General features: G+C 44.1%; 1 protein-coding gene across 1 annotated transcript in view; it reads right to left on the reverse strand.

The window, feature by feature from the left end:
• The window catches only part of LOC309559020 (coronin-7-like), a 344,039-nt gene that overhangs the window by 30,692 nt on the left and 296,208 nt on the right, over positions 1-17,139 (reverse strand). Inside the window, exons 14-20 of the mRNA XM_082262130.1 lie at positions 16,004-16,114; positions 15,356-15,452; positions 14,332-14,507; positions 6,483-6,588; positions 4,155-4,241; positions 1,563-1,705; positions 707-811 (exon numbers count right to left, since the gene is read on the reverse strand). Coding sequence (XP_082118256.1) covers positions 707-811; positions 1,563-1,705; positions 4,155-4,241; positions 6,483-6,588; positions 14,332-14,507; positions 15,356-15,452; positions 16,004-16,114 — 825 coding nt within the window. The remainder of the gene's footprint in view (positions 1-706; positions 812-1,562; positions 1,706-4,154; positions 4,242-6,482; positions 6,589-14,331; positions 14,508-15,355; positions 15,453-16,003; positions 16,115-17,139) is intronic.

The following is a 17,139-nucleotide window of genomic DNA, read 5'->3' on the forward strand; positions in this document are numbered from 1 at the left end:
AGCTGAGCTCCGCGCGCGCTCGCTGGCCAGACTGGGGTGACCACTGGATCTATATTATCCAGCCCGTCGCCCAGTCCGGCAGTTGATTGTAGATCTCACAGGAAAAAATCCAGGAGAAAAAAAATTCTATCTAAAAAGAAAAAAATTGCCAGGACCGGAGATGCCAGCAAGGAGCTAGGTCCTTACTCCTGACTAGGCAGAAAAAAACTGAGTACCTATGGCAGAGAGAGGGAGTAAGGCGTAGCCAGACTTTTTTTCTGTCTAGTGTCCTACTCCTGTAGGGGGCAGTATAACCCAAAAGAAGATTAGGAGCTGTGTCTTTCAATGAACGAAAGAGAAAACTTTTTTTTTATAACAATGGGAGGAATAGTGCCAAATTGTTGGTGTCAGTGCAAGGAACAGTACCCTATCATTGGTGTCAGTGTGAGGAATTAGGTCCCATTGTTGGTGTGAGTAGAAAGAATGATGCCTCATCCTTGGTGTCAGTAACATCTTGTATCAGTAGGAGGAATAGTGCCCCCCCAGAGCTGGATAAAGGCAAGCAAAGGACCACATCCAGCCCACAGGCTGCAGTTTGAAGTCAAATGATATAAAGGAACAGAAAAGCAGAGAAGCATTGCGTAAACCTGAGTAATAATAAGTTCCAATCGCTATTCTGCTAATGTAGACAAGAAAACTAGCAATTAATCACATCGGTCAGAATTACCTGCTTCGGAAGGTTGGAAACCCGAGGCTCGTATATACGAATATGCTGATCTTTGCAGCAAGTAGCTAAATATTTGCCATCTGGACTCCAGGCAAGAGAGAAGATCTGTGAAGAAAAGAAAAGTTTATCACCTCAGAAACTCCTTCTAGGCTTGGTCATAGATGGGCAGATATCCCTCAAAAAACAAAGCTTGTGTGGACAACTGACCATCATCACAGATGTTGACAGAGCAATGTGCTCAGTCATGATCTTCACAAACTTGTACTTTGATCCATTTCATCACAGGATTGGGTCTACTAAAAGATTTTCCAGAGAGGATGGACAATCTTACCATCTGATAACAAGCACCCCTGATGACAGCATTCACCCACTTTCGCCACCTATGTGGTTAGGAACTTTCCAATAGGAAGCTACTCTTAAAATAAGGGACATTCTTTGTAATTATTGGCCAGGGTATAGACATCTTAAGGTTCTAAGGACTTTTACAAACTTCACATTGAATCCAAAGCACACATCTCCGTGGGCTGGAGGTAGGGGAGGAAGGGGCGGGATTTGTCATTAGACACAGTAGGCTTTTTCTTATACGTGGCAGAAGAAAAGGACTGATTTTTCTCTGTATAACTATAGTACAATTGTTTTTCCATCATTAGTACAAACAATTAGCTCATATAAGCTTATCACATACAAAATACAGCAAAAATCCTAAACACACATAACCCTAGCTCATCTTATGCATGCAATAAAACCTTAAGTGAATGGAAAAAAAATATGACTGATAAATAAGCAAGCAATACATGGCTGTAAAAATACTGCACGTGTTAGTCCTTTGTGAGCGGACGCTGTCTAATAAGCTCACCTGATCTTCGTGGCCTTGTAGAGTCAGCACATTTTTCCCGGCCTGCAGGTTCCACACTCGCACTTTCATGTCATAAGAAGAGGAGACCAGGATATCGGAGGCACAGGGGTGGAATCTCACCGTGTAGATCCGCTCATTGTGACCTGTGGAAGGAGGTGGTAATTTATGGCTAAACTGCATCTTCACAATCTAAGCACCTCTACGTTGGGTGTTCTTGGGCAAAGCGTACACCAAGTTTACTGCAAATAGACTTGCTTTCAATGGAGAAAATATACATATCAATAGTTGTTCACCTGCAATATTCGTTTGCAAACACTGGCTGCACCGAACATGATAGAAATACACTATAGGGTCAAAAGTTTGTGGATACCCGACCATCAAACCTACACTCACCAGTCACTTTATTAGGTACACCTATTTAATTGCTTGGTAACAGAAATCACATGGCAGAAACTCAATGCATTTAGGCATCTAGCTGTGGTGAATATGACTTGCTGAAGTTCAAACCAAGCATCAGAATGGGGAAGGAAGGGGATTTAAAGCGTAGTTCTGGCCACAAAATCATGCCTTTAGATTTTATGGCATCCGCTTCCTTATCATTACCTGAGCAAGAATTGGATATTCCCGGCTTTTTTTTTTTACTTACCTTATTACAGAGGATAATATACTCACCTTTACATCCACTTCCTCCTTCCTCGGCCGCGGCCTGCGCCGTCACTTCCTGTCCAATGCGTCCTTGGAGCTCTTACTCGTCGCTCCCAGGATGCAATGGGTAGTGACGTAGGCGGCCAGCCGCTCCTCTCTTATCGCGTTATTTCCAAACAGGAAATGACGCGATGTTAGGCGGAGCACAGTGCCGTCCCTATGGAAACAAATACTATGCCGTACTGGGCATGTGCGAGATTTCGCGCTGGATTCACCGGCCTCCTCCCACCAGAATCAGGAAGCAGGGCAGACATTTGTGGTTTGCAATGTCTGGTCGTTTACACTAACTTTGCTTTCTTAAGATTAGTCTGTGTTTGGATTACCCTTTAGCTTTCGACAGGCAGTGAGGAGGTGTTGTATCGCCTCCTCATCGCCTTGATTTAGTTCCTTAAAACCCACGTTTGTGGGGCGCTTGCAGAGCAGCCCTATTTACTTGAATAGGTCGCATTTGGCGGTTGCTATACCTGGCACTCCAAACCCCTTCCTCTGCAGCTAAAGGTCACCAAGCCTCTGGTGGTCGTGGCAAAATACATCAGGGGCCTAGCTGGAGCGGCGCTGGCTGAGGCCACACATCTTGTTAGCACTGGGTTGCTTTGAGCGGTGTCAGCAAAACAGTTTGACACTACTTGATGAGTGAACCTGATGCCTGCTCCCATTTTCTAAGCACCGGCAGGGATATATTCAAGCCTCAGCTTAAGCTGTGCTTTAAGTTTCTTTATGATTGCAGCTACAGGGGATTTTGGTTGAGGGGTATTAAAAGTGTGGCCTAACCGTGGGGTTTTACAGCCCCACAACCTCTAGTGTTAATGAATCCTAAAAGGTCAGTCCATCGATATATTTTTTTGGGGTAGACAAACCAACTGTCAGTTTTTTGTATTATTATTATTTCAGGTACTTATGCAGCGCTTTACATATACATTACATATACATAACACATTCACATCAATCCCTGCCCTCCAGGAGCTTACAATCTAAGGTCCCTAACTGACATACATACACAGCAGGGCCAATTTTTGTTATACAGGATCCAATTAACCTACCAGCATGTCTTTGCAGTGTGGGAAGAAACCAGAGTACCCGGAAGAAAACCCACGCAGGCACAGGGAGAACATGCAAACTCCAGGCAGGTAGTGTCGTGGTTGGGATTCGAACCAGCGACCCTCTTTCTGCTAAGTGAAAGTGCTAACCACTACACCACTGTGCCACCCACAGTATCTCTCAATAACTCTCTTGGTGAGATCTATGGGTTGAGTTCCTAGGTCTGCATACCAACTCTGGCCATTATGCGGAACACCCACTCCCCTTGTTGAATATTTTATTCTATGGTATAATATGTACAATATAATAAGAGGATAAGATAATTCAATCATGGAGATCTTACAGCTGGATCCAGGATTGAGGCCTCCAGACCTTACACATAACTAAATTATCCCTGTTGGGTAGAATGCCCTTTAACATTTGCATTTGCCTTTAAAGCCACATTAGACCCTATCAACTTTCAATCCTCAAGGTCACCAAGTTATTCTGAAAGAATCCCACAGGAGGGCAGCATTGGTCACAAAAATCTGCTGCGACAAGGTTAAATCGCATTTCTCCTGAAAATAATCTAGCTTTTGTATCCAAAGCAAAACAACTCCTACATATATTTACTTTATTAGGTGTGTAAATACCTGTGTGGGGTCACTCATTTCACAGGGTGACAGAGCTGCTCATGCAGGTCCCGGGGCATTCCCACTGTGTCTTTCAGCTTGTATTAAATGATCCCTTGTGCTCCTATAGCCCATTCTATATATGACTCCTCTTTGTTCTGGGTATGCACAGTAAATGACTGGGACAAGCTGTATTGTGTGTGTAGTTTTCATCATTGCCATATAATGTATTTCTTACCAATAAGAACTGATTGAGGATCACTGTAGGTCTCCTTAAGCCCTCCCTGTGGAATTATCCAAACTTTAATCCTTCCGTCCTCTCCACCTGAAATTTGATTTAAAAATAATTATGTAAACCAATTCATGCATACTATGTAGGAGGATGAACAAGGGGCATTATCACTTCAAAGCCAAACTATTATTTATTTTAAAGTGTATCTAAGCCCAAGAACAAAAATGTAATATATTGAGGCTTACTATTTTTTAGATGAGGTAGTTGCATGTATTTTCTTTTTTATGCATTTTTTCCTTTCCTTTTCACCTGGTGATCCTACCAGTAACACATTTCCTGTCCTAGGGTGACAATGCACACAAACTGCACTGTATCTAAGCAGCAATGTTGTCAGCTTAGGGCAGGAAACAGGTTAGGAATACAGAACTCCTCTACTCCATTAACACTTAAAAAAGAGGTCCTGTAGTTCACGGAGCTAAAAACAATGCTAACTGATGAGAGTCAGTAGAGGTACAGCACAGAAAGATAATAGACACTAGTGATCGGCCGCTATCGTTTTTTTGTTGCTGATACCGATATTTTGGCCAATGCATATCAGTATCGGCCGATTATGGTCGATATTTTTGTACATTTAAAACATTTTTTTTTTCTTTTTTTGTCGGGTACTTTTGTGGAGGGATCTGGGGGACTAAAAGACCCCAAACCCCTCCTCTGCATTTAAAAGCATTCAAAACGCCAAGTTTGGCTGTTTTGAATGCTGTCATTCTTTTGAATCTGGCGCCAGACAGTACCCGGAAGTAATGTCACTCATGACATCACTTCCGGGTTTTTGCATGGAGAGCCGAATGCGGCTTTGATCGGGTCTTTGGCGGCTGTGCAGGCTGGTTGTACGGGTCTCCCGGTGGGATGGGAGACCCGAGCGAGCCGCGGAAAGCCACATCGGTTGTCATTACAAGACAGCCGACCGTCGGCTTTGGACGCCAGTACCGGGGTGATGCCTCTAGCTGCAGGCATCACTCTGGTACAAGCATTTTCCAAAAGTATCGGCAATATCGGTAACCTCCGGGGCCAATCTGATATATCGGGAAAAGTGCATATCGGCCCCCGATATATCGGCTTTGCCGATAATCAGTTGATCACTAATAGACACCCCTGCCAGACAGCACTGCTAGGCATGTGACCTCAACTGCAGCAGCAGTCCAGCTTGGACAATAGCATGCCCTTGAGTTTGTTGACTGGACTGTGAATAAACAGCACTACATAAAGAGGTCATCGTTGTGCTCTCACTCCTCTCTCCTACTGTCAGCATGTTCCCTGTCAGCACAACTAAAATGTTTCAGAGCCTGATTGGCTCCTAGTGCTGTACCTCCATTACCAGTCCTAACGCTGCTGTATATGGGATTCCAAGAGGCTGATATCAAGACAGAATAAAGTTCTTAATCTTTTTCAATTTAAAAATACAATAACATTCTTATTAAAAACGTTTCCTCTATTTCAGGGATCCAGCCTCACTAAACAATCATCCTAATGTCTGGTACACATGACGTGAGAGATTTGGACAAATGATCTTTTGGGATTTTTTGCATGCTAGTCTCATATCAAACACGAGAGTGCTATGAAGCGTAAGAAAATTCTCGTATGATCCAGTACAACTTCCTGTGTGCATAGCTAGGTACCAGCGTGTAATGAGAAGATATGTAATGTACATGTGACCCCTCTGCTTGCCACGCCTTCGGCAATACCCGTTCCGAGAGTAGCGGCGTATTCATGCATTGGTCTATGCACGTAGATTCGTTCTCTGCACATATACTTGTTTGTATTCAAGGGTCGCATCTTCCAAATGGAGTGCCTTACAGGTTGTCCTCTTGTTTCCGATCATGCGTGGACTTGGTCACTCGATTTTTTATGGACGAACGCTATACCGATTAAAACAAAAATTGTTCATTCTGTTATCGCATGAGAAAATTGTTTGTGCTTGTTCCTTCTCATATTATCGCATGAACTGTTGTGAATGGCTCTCAAAAGCTGTGTATTAAGGATTCGATTATCGAACAATCGCTCTGATTGTTTTTCTTTCTTTTTCGTCTGATTTTCTCATCCTGTGTACCAATCATAAGCCTCACTATAACTAGATTGTAAGCTCTAATGAGCAGGGCCCTCTCATTCATCCTGTATTGAATTGTATTGTAACTGTACTGTCTGCCCTCATGTTGTAAAGTGCTGTGTATACTGTTGGCGCTATATAAATCCTGTATAATATCAATAATTCATCTGTCCTTTGTTGTTTAATTTCCCATTTTGCAACATGAGAGGGTGACATGGCTAAAATCATACCTGTGACTAGTCGCTGAGGATTGAAAGGGTCCCATGTAAGGTCTGTGACAGGCACGGTGTTCTCAATAGTCGGCAGGGAGTCTGGTAAACGTCCTGACTGTGACAGCTGTGGGTAAAACATGTACACAATCAACTGTACGAGTTGCAATGAGGTTTTTTCAATTAAAAAGAACAACAGAATCCAGGTGAAATAATCAAAAGTCAGTTTCCAATGTTTAAAAAGAACCTCTGCTAAAAAGTGAATCCCCTTTTAAACCTTACCCCATTGCCTCTTTCAGAATGGTACTGTAAATGTAAAAAAATGGATTTTTGTAAAATCTTACCGTAAAATCCTTTTCTCTTAGCTCATTGACAGACGTAGTCCTCGGTGATACACCACCTTCGGGTTATGTTGCCTCCACAGGAGCAGGACTAGACAGGAAATTAAAAAGCTCTGGCCACACCCCAGGGGCAGTCCCAGAGGGTATATCCTCTCTCTCTCTGCCTCAGCAAATCAGTTATGTGAAAAAGCAGTCTTTAGAGATTTTAACCCAACTCAAAAAAACAGAGGGGCGGGGACTACGTCTGTCAATGAGCTAAGAGAAAAGGATTTTACGGTAAGATTTTACAAAAATCCATTTTTCTCTAGCGCTCATTGACAGACGTAGTCCTCGGTGATACACCACCTTCGGGACGTCCCAGAGCAGTATCACAACTGAGGGGTGGGAAAATGGAAATCAAATCCCAATCTAGAAGGCCCAACCGGTGCCAACTAGAAGTTTACAATGCTCATCCTTAATGATGAGACTCAACAAAAAAAGAGAAAACAAATTTTTTTTTTTTTTTTTTTTCAAACAGAAAAAAACCCTCGAGGTAGACCACCGGTCTCCTCAAATTGCGGCCTGCAAAACCTTGCGGCCAAATGAGGCATCCGCCGATGCCGTCACATCAATTTTATAGAATTTTGTAAAGGTATGTACTGACGACCAGGTGGCCGCCTTACATACCTGGACCACTGACGCCTGATGGCGAAAGGCCCAGGAAGTACTGAGCGCCCGAGTGGAGTGCGCCCTAACAGGGAACGGAGGACTCTGACCCTTAATAGAATAAGCCTGTACCACCGTTTGTCTAATCCATGTGGCAATGGTCGCGGCAGATGCAGGCAAACCCTTTCTGGGGCCATCCGTGATCACAAAAAGTGAATCCGTCTTACGGAATGATTCCGTAGCTTTCAGGTATACCCTGATTGCCCGAACCACATCTAAGGAATGCAACGCATGTTCCCGATGATGCTTGGGCTGAGGACACAAGGAAGGTAGTACAATATCTTCATTCAGATGAAAATCTGAAACCACCTTAGGAAGAAAAGATGGCTTAGGATGAAGTACTACCTTATCCCTATGAATCACTAGGTATGGGGACTGGCATGATAATGCAGCCAGTTCTGACACCCTGCGAGCAGAAGTAATAGCCACCAAGAAGGCCACTTTCTGGGATAAAGTAAGCAAGGGAATCTCCCTGATGTTTTCAAAAGGAGGTTTCTGTAGAACCGACAAAACCAAATTAAGATCCCACGGCGGTAAGGGCGCGCGGACTGGAGGAGCCAGGTGCCGCACCCCCTGGATGAAATTCCGCACCAAGGATTTGGTAGCTAAAGGCTTCTGAAAGAAGATTGCTAATGCTGAAACTTGACCCTTGATGGTGCTCAAGGCTAGCTTCTGCTCAACCCCTTGTTGCAAAAAGGCCAATATTCGAGACACCGAATAGGTACGTGGAGGAAATCCTAAAGATTCGCACCACGCAATATAAGTTTTCCATGTGTGATAATAGACTTTGCTGGAAGTCGCTTTCCTTGCTTTAATAAGGGTAGGAATGACTGAAGCTGACAAACCTCTGTCCTTCAGTACTTGGGTCTCAATGGCCAGGCCATTAAACCCAGCGACTGTAAAGCATGATGGTAAATTGGTCCTTGAGACCATAGACACTCCCTGAGACGAAGTTCCCACGGAACGTCTACGACTAACATGTCCAAGTCGGCCAGGCCGGCTTGAGGAGGCCAGCCTAGAATTTCTAGGACCCCTGGCGCTGGTTGGATCTGAACCAGGCGTCCCTAGAGGTATCTGGCCCCGACCATCCGAGAAAGTCTGGTCGTTTTCTGTTCCCACACATTTATCAGATACCTGATAGTTATCAGGAAAGGTGATCTTTTCTGGTTGAACCTCAGGGACCGAAGTCACCCGACTAGAGGCTACTTGGCCTACCTGGTCAACCAGATCCGATTCCTGTGAGGTATCGGGACTAATCTTAGGAAAAGGTAAAGGAAAAGATCTATTCAGGGAACGTTAATTACCGCTTCCTGTAGTACTTAAATGTTGGAAGGGAAGAATCGCACCGGTAGTAGTGGTTGATGCTCGATCTAATGTCCTGAATACCGGTGAAAACGTCCCCCCACCCTGAAACCGGGTGGGGGCGCACCTTCAGGCTGTGTACTCCTTAGCTTCGGGTTTGGCTGGGTTGGTCCTTTGCTTGTCCGACCAGCCCCTCTTGAACCCTCCTGGAGGAGTCTTGCCTTTCCCGCTAGTACCAGCCGGGCGCCCTTTATGGGCGGTAAAGAAAGGTCCTCGCTTGTTGCGAGGTCCCTTAGCTTTAGCAGCCTGTGGCAAAAAAGTGCTCTTGCCCCCAGTGGCATCCTTAATGATTTCATCTAGGTTGGCCCCAAATAGACGATTCCCCTGAAAGGGGAGATTTGTCAAGGTCTTCTTGGAACCTAGGTCAGCTGACCAGCATTTTAACCACAGCACACGTCTGAGGATCACCGCTGTCTTAGATGCATGCCCTAATAAGGGAGTAGTGTCCAAGGCTGCGTCACAGATAAACTGTAGCCCTTGTATAATCTGTTCCATCAAATCAGATGTCTCCTGGGGAATATCTTTTCCCCTAAGATCTTGGCGTACCATTTTCGCCCATTCCGTAAGTGTCTGGGAAACTAGACCAATAACAATTACTGGTCTAAAAGCTGACCCTATCAAAGAGAAGATGGTGCGGGACTCTGCTTCCATCTTTCGATCCACCGGATCCTTAAAGGACGAAGTGTCCTCCACTGGAATAACCGTGGCTTTATTCAGCCTGGAAATAGGCGGATCCACGACTGGTGGTACCGTCCATTTCTTAATGATGGATTCCTCAAACGGATAGCGTCTAGCAATACGCTTGGAAATAGTAAAGGTACGTTTAGAATGCTCCCATTCTCCTTTAATCTGATTACCGAAACATTTAGGTACAGGAAAAGCCTTCATCGTCTTGATGGGCTTATTAGTACCAAAAGGAATCTCTGATTCAGTTGCCTCTGCCGGTAAAGCCTCAAGTTTTAAGGTTTCCTGCACTGCCACAACTAGTGCGTCCACCAATGCTTCTTCCTGAATAATAGCAGGAGAGGAAGCGTCCTCCTCACTGTCTGAGGGGGCTTTACCTGGGATAACAGCCCTTGCAGAGGAACCTGCAACTGCCGTGACCACCTCTGAATCTGAGTCAGAGGTGTCAGATGGTATAGGGGTAGGCGGGGGTCGCTTCCTTGACCCCCGTCCCTGACAGGCCGCCTCCACCCGAGCCACCATAGACTCCAAAATTGCTGTAAATGACTCTATACTCTGTGCACCGGCGGGTCCCATGGCCCCCTCGAGGGAAACAGGTGGGGGAATATGTGTGGCAGGGTCCATGATAACTCCAGTTACTTCCTGGATAATATAATTCAAAAATAAAACTTTTCTTCTTTTTTTTTTTTTTTTTTTTCGACCCCCAGCGCCACAAAAGCCCCTTAGTGTTACCTGCTAGGGATCCCTATCGATCGAGAGAGAGAGAGAGATAAACCCCCAGGCTCACCACTTGATGCTCAGAGTTTAACTGCAACAGGATACAGCGCTGTCTTAACAAACAGGAAGTCTTTTGGCTGGCTGCCCAGGAAGAAAGGAGGCGGCTCCGCCCCTCTGTACGCCTTCCGGCGCCTCCCCCAAGCTCCACGAGGTGTTTGGATCACCTCAAACATGGCCGCCCCCATGCTGGAGACACGAGGCTACGCCAAAATGGCGGCTCGTGCGATCCAGCAAAAAAAAAAAAATGGCGGCGGCCCGTACTGAATAGCGGTGTGCTGCAGGGCACACAACACTCTCACTGCATGGGGATATGGCGTGGTTGGCGGTACCGGCCCTGGCGGACCGCATGGCCGTTCGGGAGGCCTGCTGATAGCTGGAGATCTGATTAGGAAGGCAGTCTACATGTCCGTGGCTTCTGACTGGTAGGTAGCTTATTCTTAACCCATAAGATTCCCAGAATGCCACAGATTACATCTTTAAAACATGTATACAATTAGATTGTTAGCTCCCAAACCAAGCCTCCTGGCTTTTTGCACACATAAAATCACACTCAAAGTAGGAGGATCTGTGTCATGTTGTAGGATAGAAAGGGACTCTATCTTACCATACAGAGAGGGGCCCGCGTTCACCACAAAACCCGTCAGGGGGAAAGGGGGAACATACTACTCACCATACCGGAACCAGGCGGGCACCAACTCCTGACAGTACCCCTCTCCACCGGGGCGGGAGGGCTGTCGACCGATACGGACGCCGTGACTCATGGTCTTTGGCGTTTCAGCGAGACGTTTAACTCGCGTGGACAGTCCTTTAATGGGACTTTGTCGCGGCCGACCCAGCGCGGAGCTATGGCCTGCACGCGCTCGTAGGCTGAACTGGGGTGACCACCGGATCTCAACATCCAGCCCGTCGCCCAGTTCAGCTTTCTTGCTTGAAGATCTCACAGGAACACTGGAGAAAAAGGCTGTCTAAAAAAAATCCTTTAAGAAAAAAATTCTTGCCAGGACCTAAGATCCCAGCAAGGTATCTAGGTCCTTACTCCTAACTAGACAGAAAATAACTGATTTGCTGAGGCAGAGAGAGAGAGGATATACCCTCTGGGACTGCCCCTGGGGTGTGGCCAGAGCTTTTTAATTTCCTGTCTAGTCCTGCTCCTGTGGAGGCAACATAACCCGAAGGTGGTGTATCACCGAGGACTACGTCTGTCAATGAGCGCTAGAGAAATATATATATATATATATATATATATATATATATATATTGTAATACCTTTCTGCGGAAAATGAAAATTTTCCACATTGGCCAATCATGCTATCAGGCTCCTTTGACTTTCAATTGAAGTATGTTGGGCAGGAGGTGGCCACCAGGGTCACCCACATTGTGAAATTTGCACAGTGTAAGCCCAGTTTCAGGACTTTTAGATGTCTACACCAGTGAGAATTTTACAGGTAAAAAACATACATTAAAATACATTAAATGTATTTTATATCCCTAACTGACAGACCCATATTGCAAACTCCCCTTTATGACTCTTTGGGAAAAAGACATGAATATCTCACTCGAATTACTCAAATGGCAGGAAACTGCTAAAGATCTATCCAAAATATTAATCAATACAATATTGATAGAATCCAATTACAAAATATTACTGGGATGGTACCTGGTGCCCACAGAGATTGCAAAAATGCGCTTTACCTGCTTGCTTTAGGCACTCTAGCTAACTTGGGACCATGCATCATATTTGGTGGCAATGCCCCCAAAGTATTTAGATTCTGGATCAGAATCTTTAATCCAATGTGTTCGATAACCAAGATCCATATCTGCTGATTTCCCGAACCAGCTTTTTTTCCAGAAGTTACCACTTGAGATCCCAAATAACCAAAAGAATGGTTGATTCTGCCTTCGAGGTGGTATCAAAAAGTTTTAAGACTAGTTTTGTAACATGCCATCAGATGGCAGCACAAGTCTGCACGCACAGCCACAAGGAGCACCGATCTTTATATGTCAGTGTGCCAAAAGACATTGTCCTGTGTACTTTGGGAGCTGTGCAACTGGTGCTATTCTGACCACATGTGTTGCCATGCCTGCTGTTTTATCATGGACAGCAAGTTATAACAAAGAGATAAGCGTGAGTTAAGAGATAAAGCGTGAAATTCTGCGTGAAACTGTTTTGAGTGGCACGTGCGATTGTTGTGCGACGGTCTTCATACACAAGTTGCTGAATGGTTTCGACACTTTCAGGGGTGGAACTTATTGAAGGTCTTCCTGATTTCCCATCTTCCAGTGATGTTCTTCTGCTCTTGAAGCGTGCATGCTACTCAAAACACCACAAAACAAACGACTCTTCGCAGCATTGCTGTAAACTTGCCAAATCATGTCAAATGTCTCTGTGGCAGATTTGGCCAGTTTCATGCAGAATTTCAGGTTTGCTCTTTGTTCTAACTTGCCCTCCATGATGAAATAGCAGACGTGGTAACACACGTGGTCAGAATGGCACCAGTTGCACAGTTCTCGATGTACACAGGACTATGACTTTTTGCACACTGACTTATAAGGGTGAGTGCTGCCTGTGGCTGTGCATGCAGCCTTGTGCTGCCATCTGTTGGCGTGTTACAAAACTAGACTCTGAACTTTTTGATACCACCTGATTTTAGCGGCCAGGATAACTAATGCGAAACATTGGAAGCAGACAGTGATACCGCTTAATTACGTAAAACATAAGCTTAACTGAATTATGATTAAGGATTAACTTACTTGCAACCTCCAAAACTACACCATGAAAATTGACAAGACGTGTGATCCATAGATCAAGTATCTGTCAATGGAATAGTGAATCCTGGGGGGGCCCTCTTTACTTTCCTTGCTGACACTGGAAAAGCTTTCTCTTTTCTTCTCTTTACTTGTTGGTTATGTTATGCTATCAGATATTCCGAATAAGCCTACAAGGCTCCCCCCCTCCTTTTTTTTTAAAACGGATACTAACTGTGCCTATTCAGACTCACATAAGGAAGCAAAACTTTCATTATTTTACCTAATGTGGCTATTATTGATTGTTGAGCTTATAAATCCACCTGAAACCATTAAGATGAGGGGAATATAAGTCTGGTGAAAATAGATCAAACATTTTTTGACTAATTTGACACTTGTTCTCAACTATACTTGTTGTGGATAACACGTGTGCCTTTTTTGTGTATCTGAGAGATTTTGTTTGTACTTGAATTTCTGATCTTTGACTAACTGAAAATGTATTTAAAAAAAGATTAAAATCTAAAATACATCAAATGCACATATATTCTTTTGGGAAGATTGATGTTGAAATGTAAGGTTTGGTGATAGGTCTCTCTCTATATTTTTTATCATTCAGAGACAGGGAAATAGCCTGGCACAGTCCAGAATTTGCACCCAGAGACCTGGGGGTTAGTATGTAATAGATTGACTATATGGATGTTGCTGTAGGGCTATAGCCAAACAGATCAGTAAAATGCATAATGCAATGACCTCAGATGACCTATTTTGTAAGTGACATTATGTATTTATCTACAAGATATATTCAATTTAATCAAGATTTAGTGCCGGTTCACACTACTCCGACTTGTCAGGCGACTTGGTCGTGCTCCATTCTGTGCATTGGGAACCATTCTAATAGGAGCGACTCAAGTGGCTCCGACTTAGAAAAAGGTTCCTGCACTACTTTTGGCCGAAGTCAGAGCGACTTGCATTGACTTCCATTATGTGAAGTCAGTGCAAGCCGCGCCAAAGTCGCGGTGCACGGCAAAAACGCCTGTAATCTGCCAAAAAAGAATCTCATCTACCTTTTTGAGCTTCAGGCATTTTGCTTCGGGTGGCAAAACGCTCAGATGTGAACAGAGGCCATTAAAATGAATGGGATTTTGCTTGTAGGGCATTTTGAGACTTCAGAGATGAGCGTTTTACAAGATGACATATGCTCAGGTGTGAACTAGGCCTAAATTGTCTGCTTTTAACGCAAGCAATTTGAGCCTTACCTCCAGCACTGCTACCTGGCCCCCTGGTCCAGCCAAAGGCACAGCCACTCGCTGGTGGTTCGCACAGAAACCGTCACTCTCTCCTGGTGTGCTCTGGCTCACTCCTTTCAGGTTGGTGATGTGATTGTCTCGATGGAGGACAGTGCCCTGAATATGACGGAAACGTGAACTGGGACCTGTATTATAATAATCCAGAGAAAGAAATGCAAATTAGTTGACTCCCAATACTGAAGCATATGAAAAAAAAAAAACATTTGCTTTAAAGAAAACCCTTGTTTTGCTCACACTTATTTTTCCTTTTTTTCCCCATATGTACAGCAAATAAAGCAAGTACCCGCTGCTTTAGGGTGTGACTCATTCCCTTTCCTCCCACATGAAAGTGCTGGTGCTTGATCATCTAGAACTATAACATGGGGACAGGGAGAGTCATCAGCCCTGTGTAAGCTCTGATAAGACTGAACTGGAGCTTACACAGTGCTTTATCTCCTTGCTTTTAGTGGCTGAATGCAACAGTGAGGGAGCAAAGAAAATGTGAGTATGTATCTCTGAATAAGGGGCATTAAAGTGAACCTGTCCCCAGCCCCCTCTTCCCAATTCCTTTGATTGCCATTGATAAGGATGGCAAGAGGCACAGAGAAGGTGTACCATTTCTATTGCCTGTACTGGCAAATCCCATCCCCATCAGACCCCAACTGACTGCAAATCATCTTCCCGTAACCAGCTGTGCTATCCCCCTGGTTTACTGCAAGAGAAAAAAGGTTATTCATAGGCCCCCTAGACATCTACCAGGTCATAGGAGCCTACCTAAGTTGCCTTGTGGATGAATGGATGCTCCAGCTCTACTGTCTATGCAGGGCAAAGTTTATTTTACTTTCTTTGGGTTAAACTTTCTGAACTCAGTCTCATCTAAAATTTCAGCTAAGAAGATACAGAAAACCTATAGAATAGCAAGACATGCTAGCATTTGAAACAAAGTTATCATTTTATCTCACTCATGTGCACCAACAGGATGAACACCACTTACCCAGAATGCTTTGCAGAGAACGTTGACTGGTGCTGGAAACTATCCCACTGGAGGGAGAGGTGATGGAGCTGGAGGGAGAAGAGAGAGCACTCCCTTCCTGAGGGATATAAAAAGACAGGATAATATATAAGCTAACAGGGACAGTGCATAGTAACCCACATGACCATTCTTGGGTCCTAATACAAGGAGACCCCCCCCCCCCCCAGCACCACTATCATCCTTCAAAATCCTAGCTGTGCCTAAAATACTGTTGGCACTACTCTACAAACCATGTACAAACTATATATTTTTTAATGCCTAATACAACAGTGAACAGCATCAGACACACAACACAGCGTTATGAACGAATGCTTACTGCTATAGTACTGTTAACCTGACATGTTTCAGGCACTGGGAGCTGGAAGGGAAGGTAAACAGGCAGGCTTATAGAGTAAGGGGAGCACAAAGTATTTTTAGTATTGTGCTAAAGCTTAATTGTTGACCTTTGAACAGTTTGGAAAAGGGAAGGCGACAACAAGAAGCTTAAGGTTGTGAAGAGTAGCGTCACCCTACAGACAGTGAGGGTGAACGGATGAAAAAATAATGCATTTGACCAATCAGCAAGCATGTGTATGGCTGAACTATCTAATGTAAGGTTCTTGTACTCACACTGCGCTCAGGGGATGCCACTCTCTGCTCAGGGTGAGCAGTCTCTTTCTCCTTTCTTACGACACAGGAATTAACTGACCTCTTGGATGGGTCTAAGGAGACCTTCTCCACCTGGAAATAAAAAGAAGATTGTCAAATGGCAGGGGTCCCCAAACTCTTCGCTAGGAGGGCCACATTGTATACTTTACACAGGGCTCAAAATTTCAAGTCCTGAGCTACTAGCCAGGTTAACTTGCCACCAGTTGACCCACCCAACCCCTAACCTGCCCCGTCCCCAATTCCACCCCTAAACACGTACTCATAAATTATCTCATGAAATGACAATTCTGGATAAATCTTTTAACACTAATTACAAAAATAAATATTACCAAAAACAACTTTACCAATATTAACATAAAGCAATGTAAACATAAAAGTTAAATAAGTGCTTTACATCAATAGGGAACAAAATATTAAGTGTAACTGCTCAAACCTTTTATTAACTTAGAGCAAGGCTTCCTTTCATGCCAAACAATTTGGCATAACTTTACATTATGATTGGTTGCTATGGGTTATTACATTGTGCACATTATTACTACCTTGTTGGGTAAATATTTTTAATGCTATTTATTATAGACAGTGCCTATACTAGCAAATCATATTTTATCCTTATTTTATTTATCACAGTCAGATCAACTAAATAAGATTGTCGATTGCTTGCATTGGTTATTTATTTTTTTTCTAAAATAATTACAGTGAATAAGGAAAAAAAAAAAAAACAATACCAGCAATCATATTTCATTGAGCTGACTGTGATAAATAAAATAAGGATAAAATATGATTGGCTACTATAGGCACTGTACACATCATTAATACCTTGTTAAGTGAATATTTTATTGCCATATTAGATATAAGAGAGACTTACAGCGAAGCACAGCACTGGACAATGGAGCGGGAGCTGCCCAAGTTAACGATTCCTATTCACAAGCTGGTGATTGGTTTCTAGGCAGTCCGAGCAACCAATCACCAGCTTGTTATTAGGAAATGTTAAGTTTAGCAGCTCCTGCCCAACCCCCCTCCCTGCCTCTACATCATCTAGTTGTTTGCCAACTCCCGCTGTATGCCAGGCATAGGCGCATAGGCGTGCGCACGGGGTG

The sequence above is a fragment of the Pelophylax lessonae genome (assembly GCF_965119305.1).
Source record: "Pelophylax lessonae genome assembly, chromosome: 6".
NCBI lineage: Eukaryota > Metazoa > Chordata > Amphibia > Anura > Ranidae > Pelophylax > Pelophylax lessonae.